The sequence below is a fragment of the Trichoplusia ni genome, chromosome 11 (genome assembly GCF_003590095.1).
Source record: "Trichoplusia ni isolate ovarian cell line Hi5 chromosome 11, tn1, whole genome shotgun sequence".
Classification (NCBI taxonomy): domain Eukaryota; kingdom Metazoa; phylum Arthropoda; class Insecta; order Lepidoptera; family Noctuidae; genus Trichoplusia; species Trichoplusia ni.
Window position 1 is genome coordinate 919,762 of NC_039488.1, and position 13,454 is coordinate 933,215.

A 13,454-nucleotide genomic window follows, 5' to 3' on the forward strand; every position below is an offset into this window, starting at 1 on the left:
TTTCAAATAAATGGGGGTGATTTTCCTTTTCTTTCGACTTTTCAATTAAGCATTTGAGTGATTAGTCAGTGTGCGTGCTCAGAAAAATAATAATAAGAAAAAAGCAGTCGTGTATCACAGCAAAATAAATATCGTAGTTCTCGGGGATTGAACTCGCGCCAAGGCGTGCATAGTGGGTTTGGCACGATGACCAATACCCACTCTTCTATCCGTGCACTAACGTCCGTGAAATACACTAATTAAGAAATACTGGCACTTGTGTTCACCGACTTGTGTTGTTGATTGTACATCTATTCCGAACCCTCATTTATAGCCACCTTTATATGTGATCGAGATATTCTCCTATATTACAAGTACTTTATTCCATAATTTTGTACGAATTGTTTTTATTATCATTATGAAAAGTCACTTTCTTGTTTGTTTGTTTGTCGTTCCGGTTGGATTTTTACAACTCAATTTTGAGGCACTTCCCAATAAGCTAGGCATTTAAGCATTCTGAAATTTCCAGGGCAGTTTCCAACTCGGTGACAATGCAATTTATAACTGTAAAAACGGGTGAATCCACATTGAAAAAATTTGACTGGTGTGACATTTGAAAACCTGGGCTTTTAGATATTTTAAATCTATTAATTATTTTAAAAGTCTGAATTTAAGTGTGTAGGCACAGGCAGAAACACTTGACTGTACATACACTCAAGTTTTTGCAATAAAGACTTCTTTGTTACTCGGCACCTTTGTTCTATGATTGAATGCCACTCTTGGTAATACACATTGATCTCTTTATAATACAATAGCGCTTAAGGCTCATAATTGTATGGCAAGGCGTCTATTGTGTAACGTTAAACAACAGTTTAATTACTGTGTAATAATACAGAATTAACAATATCGGGTACGTACATTTATGTAATTAACCTTGGAATACTTAGAACTTGTGAGCCATATATATGTTCTTGTTAATAATTATATAATATGGTGCAGAATGTATTTATATTTAAAATGTATTTCAGAGTTTAGAGCTGAAATTTCATACCGGAGTATTGTAATTTTACTTTCGTTGCTACATTTATGGGCGAGGTTTTATTCACATGTTATTATTGAGATTAGTGGTGTGCTGTGGACTTTGTTGCGACGTTTCTTCTTCATATCTAGAGCACTTAGAAAGTGGTGAAGGGCGGGCGTATCTAGGCAGTAGTCACTGTCATGAATCGAACTGATGTTTTTAATTGATATTACAGATGGGATTTATGCAAATTAACACCAAGATTAACCATAAAGAAAGATACAGGAGAAACGTTTACCCTGTAGTCAGACAAACACATATAAAAATAAAATTATAGTAATACATTATTTTCTAAGTATAAAAAATATACTTTCAAACGTTTAAAACTGTCATTTATATGTATTAGACTGAGTCAGAGCTACTTACTTACTTCGTCTAAGAAATTCTTAGAACTGTAATTTAAATAAGATGCTCTTAAATTGAGTCATGATCGCAGTCACCACCCACGCCTTTTACTACTATGATTATATTTCCATTCCGTTTAGGATAATAGTTTTTCAAAATAACATTAAAGTAAATACTGGAATATTTATATTGACGATGCTTTATTATCATTCAACGCCAAACATAATTGAAAATAGAAATGGAAAATATCTAGTTTTGCTTTAATATCTTTTTCAATTTAGGCAGTGATAACACATTTATTAACTAAAAAACATACAGCCGTCTATCACAAATTACTATTATTATAGCAACAAATGACAGAAACTTTTATATCCATTGCGGAGATCTTACTTACTCGATAAAAAAACACGAATTGAAGACCTCCCTCCTTTCTGAAATCGGCTGATAAAGCTATGAAAGCGAGGTGTAACTATGAGTAAGAGCGCCATCTTAGTTAAACTATCAACAGCCATTTTTAAAAGCTGATGTAATGTAGAAGATCTGTTCCTTGTTCTGTATCCACTTGTACCTTTCTAAATTTCGTCTTTTGTTTATAGGGCCGCAACGGTCTAGGTAATATCTACGTGTGGGCCAGTGGCGACGGCGGAGAAGACGACGACTGTAACTGTGATGGATACGCTGCCTCCATGTGGACCGTATCAATCAACAGGTATGTTACATGATTAAATGAATATGAACCTTATGGGATTCGTGATAAAGGGTATATTGACTTAGAACTTTTTGCAAGTGTAACGTGATTTGTGGAAGAAATTTTCAAGGTTGCTTCGTTAATTTAATATGCTTCTATTCAATCCTTTGTCCTTTTTTTTTTTTTTTTTTTTTTTTTTTATGGCAATCTGCTAATTGTTTTAGCAATTTCTGCCAGTGTCGTGTTATGACCACACATGGGCACTGTGAGATCTGACTGGAATACAAGTGTCTTTTCGGCAGAATTCCGGTACCTAAAACAACACAAAATAAGTGTTAGTATATTATGCTAATACTTACAATAAATACTATTTACACGAATATACTACATAGTTATAATTTAATATTGTTAGCTTTAACAAATCTACAAAACGCACATATAATTTGGGGATTAGGGAAAAAGGACAGGAGGTGGCGGATGTTTACTGGCCTTTGAATTTCCAACCGAGTCACGACCCGATCCAAGGCGCAAGTGTTGTGCAGGGAGCAATTTAGAAAAATGTGGTCGATCGAACCTTCGTCCTGACCACACTCACAAAGTGGGCTGTCGCGGACTTTAATTTTATGGAGGAAAACTGGAGTGCAGCAATGACCAATACGGATACGGCATATCACTGACGTAACCGTCTTTGGAACCTTTTTGAATTTATAAAACCATGGTTTAGATGGAATAGTAGGCTGGATTGCTGCATATGCTCCGCCTTTGGCCTTACTGGTCTCAGACCAATAAGACTGCCAGGCCTCGAAGAGATCGGGTTTTGCGCTATGGATCAAGTCGTAAACTTCAATTGAAAAATGCTTCCGGTCTGCGAAGCTGCTGGAAACAGCAGCTTTAGCTGCAACGTCTGCACACTCGTTGCCTGTAATACCTCTATGTCCGGGAATCCATGCCAATATAACCTCTACGCCCTTATTGGAGCAAGAAAGCAAAAGGTTTTTAATGTCAAAGATAATGGGACTGCGCAGAAAATCCTTAAAGGGATTCTTGACAATAGCCTCCAGGGCACTACTGGAGTCAGAGAAAATAACAGCTTTTGAAATATTGCTGTGTGATGATATGTACAAACATGCCTCGAAAATGCCAATGCACTCTCCAGTGAAAACAGATGTTTCTGGAGGGCACTGGAACTGGAGGAAGGTTTGAGAGTTGGGGATATAAACTGAAACACCGGTACAGCCGTCTGGGGATAGTTTAGATGCATCGGTATAGAACCTAGCATAATCCGACCATTTGTCGCTTATAATTTGACAAAACCTGTCATTAGCCTGTACCGTTTCCTTATTTATACCTATGTTGTTGAAAACTAGGGGAACAAAATTTAAAACACTATATGGGGAGGTATAGACGGGTAATTTAGTACACTGGCGAACTGGGGCGTTTACCTCCACCATCCTTATTTTTCTGTAAGAATTTATAAAGAGAGGGATGTCCTTATGTCTCCAATAAGAACTTTGATTGCACAAGTGGTGCAAGGTAGCCAGTTTAGGCAGAATCTTGTGGGTAGAAAGAAAGTAGGACTTGTAAATGAACTTATCCGCAAGATACTGCCTACGGAGAGAAAGAGGAGGGTCGCCACTCTCGACTTGCAAAGCGTTAATCGGGGTAGACCTCATGCAACCCAAAACAATGCGGAGAGACTTTGATTGAATGGAATCCAGCCTAGCCATTGCAGTTTTGCTGCATGGTTCCAGCCAGAAGGTTCCATAATCTAATGAACTCCTTATTACGGCATTGTAAATGAGTTTAAGAGTAAATGGGTGAGCACCCCACCAAACGCCTGCCAGAGCCCGCAACAAGTTTATCTTCCTCTCGCATTTATTGGAAACATAGTCAATATGGGAGGCTCCAGATAACTTCGAGTCCAAGATGACTCCTAGAAATCTCACCCGGTCTACAACCGTAATGGGAGATCCTTCGATTTCCAGGCGAACATCTGGACAAACTCGTTTCCGAGTGAAAATTACACAGGAGCTCTTAGGGGCTGATAAACTGAGTCCATGGGACATAAGCCAGTGATTTAATGAGTCGAGGGATATTTGCATGGATTCCGCTGCTCGTTCCATGGATGAACCCGACACATATAAGCACAGGTCATCCGCATACTGTAAGATCCGACAGTCGACGTTGAGAGACGTGTGTAGGTCCGAAGTGTAGATGCTGTACAGGATGGGACTAAGTACCGAACCCTGGGGAAGTCCACGCCAAACGGTCCTTGGTTCAAGATTTTCACCTGGGATATGGAGCTGAACTTTACGTCCCGACAGTAGCCTACCTATAGCTTGTCGCATCTTACACGGTATACTCAGCTGACGTAACTTACTTCTGAGTACGGAAAGGAGGACGTTGTCGTAGGCAGCTGAAATGTCTAGGAACACCGCGAGAACTGAGTCATTTCTAGACAGAGCGATGCGGATGTCTGTCAGTAAGACGCCTAAGCTATCCATCGTGCTAGATCCCCTGCGAAATCCAAACTGAGTCTCCGCTAGAAGGCCACGACTTTCTATGAGCCATACCAACCGGTTTTTAATGAGGTGCTCATACAACTTAGCAATCACCGGCGACAAGGCAATGGGCCGGTAGTGGTCTGCGCAATCAGGGGATTTACCGGGTTTTAGGATTGGGATGATGAGTTGGGTCTTCCAGGAGTCAGGAATATATGTGAGGGCGAAACAGGTGTTGAGGAGGGATAAAAGATAAAGTCGGCTGTGCTCCCCGGAATTTTTAAAGAAGGAGTAAGGCACGCCATCTACACCCGGAGCCGAGTCTCGAACGTGGTTGAGAACAGTCTCTAATTCACGGATTGTAAATGGCATGTCTAGAGGATCATTGGAAGGAGGGGAGGGTTGGAGTATAGGGCATTCCTCACTAAGGGGAACATAGGGCGGGGCTAGTTTTGTGAGGAAAGTTAGGGCTAGGTCATGGGGAATCGAGGTGGGGTTTTGGTCTGAGCAGCCGCGACTATATCCTTTGAATTTTTTCCATACTATGGAGGATGGGGTTGTAGGGGTAAGGGATGCACAGAAATTCTTCCAACCTTCACGCTTCTTTTTCCTAAATAGACGCCTGGACTGAGCAACAATTCGGTTATATTCAATCAGGTTCGCTACCGACATAGCCCGAACATATTTAAATTCCGCCTCCCTCCGGGATTTAACCATGGCAGAGCACTCACGGTCCCACCAAGGCGGGGATGAGAGCCTACCAGAGGCAGAATTTTTAATCGGGATAGAGCCGTCAGCTGCCAAAAGAATAGAACCCAAGTATTGCCCCATACAGGCGTCCAGATTCTCAGAAGATACACTGGGTAAAGCGGTAACCATGCTATCCAGATTTTGAGAATACAAGTCCCATTTAGCATCTGAGAGCCTGTATTTTAAAAGCGGAGTTTTGTCCCTCTGTGGAAGTCTTCTGTTACTCAGAGTGGAACAGATTGGGTAATGGTCACTGCCATATGTTAGCCCCAATCGTTTCCACTCCAATTGTCCCATCAAACTTGCCGAGCAAAGGGTAAGATCTACACAGCTTTTACTTTGTCCTGGTCTGGGTAATCGAGTTTCTGACCCATTATTTAGGACACATAGTCCCACTTCATCCATTATATCCACTAAATCAAAGCCTGGACTGTCACAATGGTCGGATCCCCAAAGAGCATGATGGCAATTAAAATCGCCCAAAATTATGATGGGTTTATGGACAACACATATATTCTTAACAAATTCTAAACACAGAGGGTTAGGAGATGGGATATAAATAGAGATAAAATTAATGCCCAGAAGGTTAACACCCACAGCATTAATCTCATCTCCATGAGAAGGAAGGGAAAGAAGGGAGTAAGATAGGGAGTTATTCACGAGCATCGCAGCTCCGCCATAACCGTCAGGACGGTCATCCCGGAGCGTGCTATACCCGGGAATTCTAAAATTGAGCCGTGGAGTTAACCACGTCTCAGATATAGCAAATATTGCTGGTGAGATCAAGTTAATAAGGTGAGATATCTCATGTTTTTTCGGGAGCGCACTCCTGGCGTTCCACTGCAGGAGATGGAATGTGGTGGACTTGGATGGATTTTACAAGTTTGTTGGCAACGTGGTCCGGTAAGGAATAGTTGGACAGGAGAGTAGTAAGGAGCATCACAATCTGTTCGATTGTAGATGCACTCTCACTTGGGGGTGGAGGTTTATTTATTAGGGCACTACCATTGGGAGAGGGAGGGAAGGAGTAACTATTAATTAGTTCCTGGTGAGCCCGTTGGTTATAACCAGGGGCCAGCGGGGCGTGGGTCTTAGGGCGAAGGAAGACAGTCTTCCTGTAGGATGTAGTGGACGCCTGGTGGGGGTGCATAGGATGAGGAGTTTGGGAAGGCTGTAGAGGATGGGATATAGAGGGAGCTGATGTTAGAACATCAGCGAAAGATTTCTTGACAGGAGGGAATAGTTTTGCTGCCTCTGAATAGGAGATGTTTTTCTCTGACATGCTTACTTTAATATTCCTCTGTCTCATGTATTCTGGGCACTGCTGACTATTTGCATTGTGACGACCGTCACAGTACAAACAGTTTGGCTCATCAACAGTGCAACTGTCTCCAAAGTGTTCCGCCCCACAGCGGTAGCACCTCGGTTTGGACCTGCACTGTGTTTTAGTGTGACCATATTTACAGCACCCGTAACACTGTACAGTAGGGAAGTGGTATAGCTCTACAGGAAGGGCGTTGTGGCAGCAAAACACCCGCTCAGGGAGTGTCCGACCATCGAATGTTAACACAACTGTGGAGGTTGGAACCCACTCCGTTTTGCCTTCATTCTGCACTCTTCTATTCATCCTGCGAATTTTTAGAATTTTTCCGAAACCTACTGGGGTTGAAAGGTTATCTGAGCACTCCAGGTCAGTCCAATCAGCCGGAACACCTTTTACTACACCCATTTTAGTGATATTGAAAGTAGGAATCATAGTATTATATCCTTTGCCCTTAATTTCCGAGTTGTTCAGGAATGCATTAGCATCCTCTGGGCCCTTAAATTCTACCGAAATCCGATTCCTGCCTATCTTTTTAATCCCATCCTGCGTTATATTTTTAACTTTCAGTCTCAACAACATCTGTCCAAATTTCACAGGATGGATAGATGTACCAGACTTAGGGTCAGACTCAACCAAAGATGCAAAAACGATAAATGGAGCGACATCTGTCTTCGAGTATTTAGATCTAGCAATTAGAGACGGGGCAGTAGTCCTGTCTCGCTTGCCAGATGTAGCATCATCGTCATGATTACCTTCTGGAGCAGCCTCGTTGATAGCGCGTTTACGTTTGTGTAAAACTTGGGATTCTATCGCCTCAAAGGAGGATAACGGCACTGTTAATAACGGAGTATGGGGAAATAACTCCTGGGATTGAATGTTGGGAACAGTTTGGGTAGGATTGATTGGGTCAGGTTGCGGGGGTTCATCGGGATCTGGGGGCCGGCCCGGAGGCCTGTCATCCACTTCCATGGTGGACGAGCGTTGCACGCATAAAAGGTGTAAAAAAGGGCTTGTTACCTTCTATGTGACACTTAAACAAACACAAAACAAACAAAACGCACACAGACAGCACAAATAATCACAGAACACACCGAAAATAACTTTCTATAGCTTAAAAGCCTAATAGAAACAAACTCCACATGTGTCAGTCACCAAACACAAACCGGAAGTCATCCTTTGTCCTTGAAGGATCCTGAATCAAATTTTTGATTTTTTTTATATAGATGACGTGTTTTATTTATGTTTGTCAGCGTTGCTAGTGAAACCGAAGGAATTACAGTTTTCCATTCTCGGAAAATAAAGTAGGATGTTCTAAATAAAATTATGTATTATAAATAATGTGACGGAATTAGGTCATAATGAGCTAAGTCGGCTCATATCACAACAAAACCTCATTTATCAGGATTGACCGAGTTTGAAAACTTGAGTTGAATAAAAGTGGTTTGGTAATTAATTATTGAAACTTTGTCCAGTCGATTACAATAAATAATACAAAAACTTTTGATTTATTAAATAATAAATTGTCGCAAGAATAAATCGCGTCCATCCGTTTGAGTTGGAACTGGTAACTTTTTTCGAACTTTTGAAGCGGCAATCATTCAATTGAATTACCTAATTCCACCGAAAGCGACTGTTTCAAATTGAACCACATTTTTACGATTCGTTACCCTAAAAGTGGCACCTTGATAACCAATTTTACTTTCCCAACGTAAGCTTTGTAATAAATTATTGTAGCAGTTCGTTGTGACTTGAATCTTGATGAGATCTTTCAATTCATCACGATGGATTTTGGATAGATTTAGTCATAAATCAAGATAAACTGCCGATTTCTTCCCAAAAAAGCACCACACTAAATTAAACTTTAAACCTCTAAACATAAGACACATTTTCCAGTGCAATCAATGACGGTCAAAACGCTCACTACGATGAATCCTGTTCCTCAACTTTGGCGAGTACGTTCAGCAATGGCGCCCGGGACCCCAGCACTGGGGTCGCTACCACGGACCTGTATGGGAAGTGTACTGCGACCCATTCGGGAACCTCCGCCGCTGCTCCCGAAGCCGCCGGTGTGTTTGCACTGGCTTTACATGCTAAGTAAGTACTTTTAATTATTTTATTTAGGAGGAAAAGGACCTTAGGCAACAAGAATGAAATCGATGAAAGAAGTTTGATTCTACAAATATGTCTCACTTTTAACTCACAAGCAAAGTGTCTAAGCGTTTGCAAGATACCTAATCAAAATAATCGACTTACTTCATGTTTGCATCGAGAAAAGCCATATCGAAGTGGTTTAATTTTGCGGCACTGGAATCTGCAGCACAGGATTATGACTCCAGAGTTCTTTTATGCCATACCATGTAAGTATACGGTTGTATACTTGTTTAGCCATTTGTTTTTTTTAATGGTTCCTAACCAGTGGAATTGAATCCTTATTTCGTTGTTCGTTTCACAAACAATCAAGTCACATAGGTACACCAAGACCTTAATCGTTCTATCTAGTCTCTAGTATCTAAAAATTACAGCACGGAATTTCGGATAGCCGTATTGTAAAGGTAACCACGATGACTGACGATGATCCCCGCGTTGTGCTATCATTTGCGTACTCCATGAATGCTTGTTCTGTCATCACAAGTCATTGACTGAAAGATGTGATTTGAATGTTTGTGAAACTTAACCGCGATGCAAGGACAAAAATCCTTAGACCGGGAATTCGTTTTTTTTTTAAATATTGAGTATTGTTTTATTGATTGGAGTCTAAAGCAATCTCAACATTATATTTCTCACAACAAACCTCTCAAATCCAATCAGAATATAAAGCCAAGTTGCAATATGTAGGGATTTCAGATCAAAGTGCTAGGGAAGCTTACAACTTCGTTACTTACCCAAGTGTTCGTGTGAAATTGTTGGTTAGCTTCAGACAGCCTTGTGATCAAGTTAACGTTATAGGGCAGGAGCTAAGACGTATAGGAGGATTGCTTTATTCAATCCGTGTATTGGAATATTCTTTTTTTATTATTGGGAAGGGATCGTTTGCGGTTAAAGGTGCTCTTACTTAAGCTAAAATTAAGTTTTTTTTTCCTTTAGCCCGAGTCTTACTTGGAGGGATATTCAACATTTGACTGTGCTGACTTCAAAAAGGAATTCGCTATACGATGCTAAGGTATGTATTTGCTGCCCATTATATAGGAACTAAAGTTCTAGCTTTCGGTTTCAGATGAAACGAGTCAGGTTTTTCTCCAAAATTAGGTTTTAGAAAAAAAATTGTCTGGAAAGAGAAACCCTTTATATATTAGTGCATTTTTCGATCTTTTTAGTTAAACTATTTAAGAGAAGAAGTCTTAGGAAACTTTCTTTTTGGTAATATAATGCTGAATATAAAACGAGATATTATGAAGAAACATAATTGTATTTTAAGACCTGTAATTGTAACCGTATTGTAAGCAAATATATTCTATTCTATTCTATTCTACGGTTTCATTACAAAGTTAAAGTCAAGTTCCAAATGTCAGGGACAAATAAAAAATCAAACGTAAAGAGGATGTCGGAAATGATGAAATTCTGATTATTCTCATCTCGTTTCCAAAACTTGGTCCAAAGTTTCAAAGAGAAAGCCAAAAGTCAATTTTAAATTGATATTCAACTCATAAACGATCTTATATCGCCGCGATGAAGTTTCTGGATCAAATCGGAACTCGAAATTGTAAGACGTGTTTTACAAAAATAGTCCTTATTATGTATTGCTTTCGTTTTACAAGATAACAAATAAATTTTTGTTTTAAATGATAGATTGTAGCTATTTACCACAGTTAACTTACTAGCACTAGACAGTTTATTTAAGTTAATGAAGTATGAAGAACTTATATTAGTATAAGTATAATATCGTAGTACGGGTCTACATACTTTGCTTTTGAACAAGAAACTTTTGCAGTGTTAACTACAGACAACAAAGCAAGTTTCACTTAAAGTATTCTACTAAGAGATTAGGATAATGTGGAGAATTATTTTATCGTATAAATGTGAGAAAATAGTTAAGATTTAACAATCATTTCGAGTGAATATTTTATGATTCGTAATTTTCTATAATATATTTGACCAATGTATAACACAAAAGTATTTAAGATACTATGTCATTTTAGTTTTTGTAGTAGACTCATGAGTCGGTTCTTAGTCGGGTTATATTTTTTTAAAACATATAACCCGTGTGACGTTAGAGAATTTTCTCAAATGTCAGAGCTTAATGACGCTGATCAGCGTTATTAAAACTCATAAAAATGTTACTTTTAAAAACTCTAGCGAGTAAAACCTTTCAGACACTGTACTCGTAGTTGCAAAATAAATTACACTTTAACGACTGAAATACATCCATCATGTCTTATCATAATGATTCCAGGGCCGTTTCCACTGGACTATGAACGGCGTGGGTCTGGAGTTCAACCACCTGTTCGGGTTCGGCGTGCTGGACGCGGGCGCCATGACCGCGCTGGCAGCCAACTGGCGCTCCGTGCCGCCGCGCTACCACTGCGAGGCTGGCTCTGTTAATACTCACACGTGAGTTACTCATATCATAGATATGTACATTATAAGACTGCATGGTTAGCCGAGTTTCATTTCGAAATTTCATTTCAGTGGTTAAGGTCACCACGCCAAACCCACTGAGGGAAACGTGTCGCGGGCTCTCTAGAATGCGGGCGGTCTAGAATAAGCTGTTATGTGATCCACGAATGTTTGTCCTGAGTCTGTGTTTCCGTGTTTATGCATGTGACTGAAATGTTTGTGAAACTCCCCGAGGATTAATTTCCTTACTGCGGAAATATTGAGTCGATAAATAAACTGGCAGAGTATACAATAATATAATATGTCTCACTGCTGTAAACAAGCTACGTCCTATTTTTAGGGAAGGTTTACCACGCTAGCTCACTGCAAGTCGGCGATTTTAGATTCCAATATTTTGAGAATCCCGGTTTCCTCATGATGTTTCCTTTGACATGCAACATGCAACATTGCGACATGGACTCTTTAAGATAATAAAGTATTTGAATCCATCATAAAAACAGAAATAGACACCTACACACACATACGTAGGGATATAAAAATGAGTTTTACTTCCAAGTAAATAAAGTTTTAGTCACTTATTTTTATAGTTCAGTTCAGTCTCTGACGTTCGCCATTTAAGACCGGAAGGAAGCCTCGCAATAATATAATCCGATAAACTGTAGCTCAAGCTAACTGTGCATGTAGCGCTTATAGACTTACTATTATTGCGTATACGTAGACTTCAAGTAGTCCAAGAAGTATCTACTTAAATGTATTATTTTATTAGCCTGTTGGTCTAGTGGTTAGTGACCCTGACTGCTATACCGGAGGTCGTGGGTTCGATTCCCGCCCAGGACAAATGTTGTGTGATGAGCATGATCATTTGTTCTGGTGTCTGGGTGTAATTTATCTATAATATGTATGTATTTAGAAATATATAAGTAAGTTTATCAGTTGTCTGGTTACCATAACACAAGCTCTGCTTAGCTTGGGATCAGATAACCGTGTGTGAGTTGTCCCATGATATTATTATTATTTGTATCTCTTTTCATTCACGGGTTAACTTCAAGAGAAGAGACCCGGTCCTTTTTAAAGGCGTGAACGGGGACACAGGTCCAACGCACAGAGGCCTTCTTGAGAACTTTAATATACAATGTGATGGGGCATCTACTAGGGATAATTCACCTCCGCTCTATGGGAGAACAGAGATGAAAAATCCAAAGTAGATGCAAAACTATTGCAATATGTATGTAAAACTAAATAGGCTATTATATATATATGACATGTTAAGTGGACCAGTTCCTTAAAATTATTCGGAGAACTATGGCACCTGCCTTTTTACACATGGTGATGCAAACAATTAGGCAGGCGGTGACTCGCCGCTCACTAGATGGGCCCCCTATAATACCGTCACGATTGACAGCAGGTGGGCAACACCAGTGCGAGCGGCTAGGGGTGTAGAGAGGTGCGACACCGATTTCACCATCGCGGGTCACGGACCCGGAGCGGGTTTCCTCGTTATTACGCCATTAGACACTTCCACCCCCGAGCATATAGCTCTAGCGACCCCTCTCTAGCCAGCCAGTTAAGGCAAGAAAGAGCTGGGAGTCCCCATAAAGAGTGACCCCCTGGGGCATTCAGGTTCCGTTGTGTCGCTACTCACAAACAGCTCGCCACAAGCTGCCCTGCGGATTATTATTATTATTATTATCTGTGCCTAAAAGGACTATCAGTGTAGTCAATAGTACACAACTACAACACAGGTTACACATTACAATTAACCTCTTTTGTTTTAAATCATCTTGAAATATTCTTCAGAAAAAAAGATCAGCATATTCCAAGATATCCATAAAACTACATATTTCCTTTCCACCTATATATTGGGCTTAATTTTATTGTTCCATCCCCAGTGAAATCGCAGCAGAAGGCATGTTAACCCTGAAGATCGACACGAGCGCGTGCGCGGGCACGCCGAGCGAGGTGCGCTACCTGGAGCACGTGCAGGCGGTTGTCAGCGCCAACGCCAGCCGCCGCGGGGACCTCGAGCTGTTCCTCACCAGCCCTATGGGAACACGGTACTGATAACAGCTTAAATAATTAGTTGGATTATCCAGGGATAGGAAGCCGTGGACCAAACCAAAATCCCTCAAAATGCGTGTAGGAAATTTGGGTTGGTCTTGGCACTTGGACACCAACGGCAAAGCAGAAAAAACGAAAGGAGTATGAAATTAGAGTAAGTGACATGCCTACACA

The 13,454-nt window shown here is 40.5% G+C and overlaps 1 protein-coding gene across 1 annotated transcript in view; it reads left to right on the top strand.

Annotated features, from left to right (window-relative positions):
• Positions 1–13,454, top strand: part of LOC113498528 (neuroendocrine convertase 2) — a gene marked incomplete at its 5' end in the record, with an annotated part of 55,986 nt that overhangs the window by 40,879 nt on the left and 1,653 nt on the right. Inside the window, 5 exons of the mRNA XM_026878552.1 lie at positions 2,002–2,114; positions 8,562–8,762; positions 9,753–9,828; positions 11,059–11,216; positions 13,112–13,276. Of these exons, the coding sequence (XP_026734353.1) occupies positions 2,002–2,114; positions 8,562–8,762; positions 9,753–9,828; positions 11,059–11,216; positions 13,112–13,276 (713 nt within the window). The remainder of the gene's footprint in view (positions 1–2,001; positions 2,115–8,561; positions 8,763–9,752; positions 9,829–11,058; positions 11,217–13,111; positions 13,277–13,454) is intronic.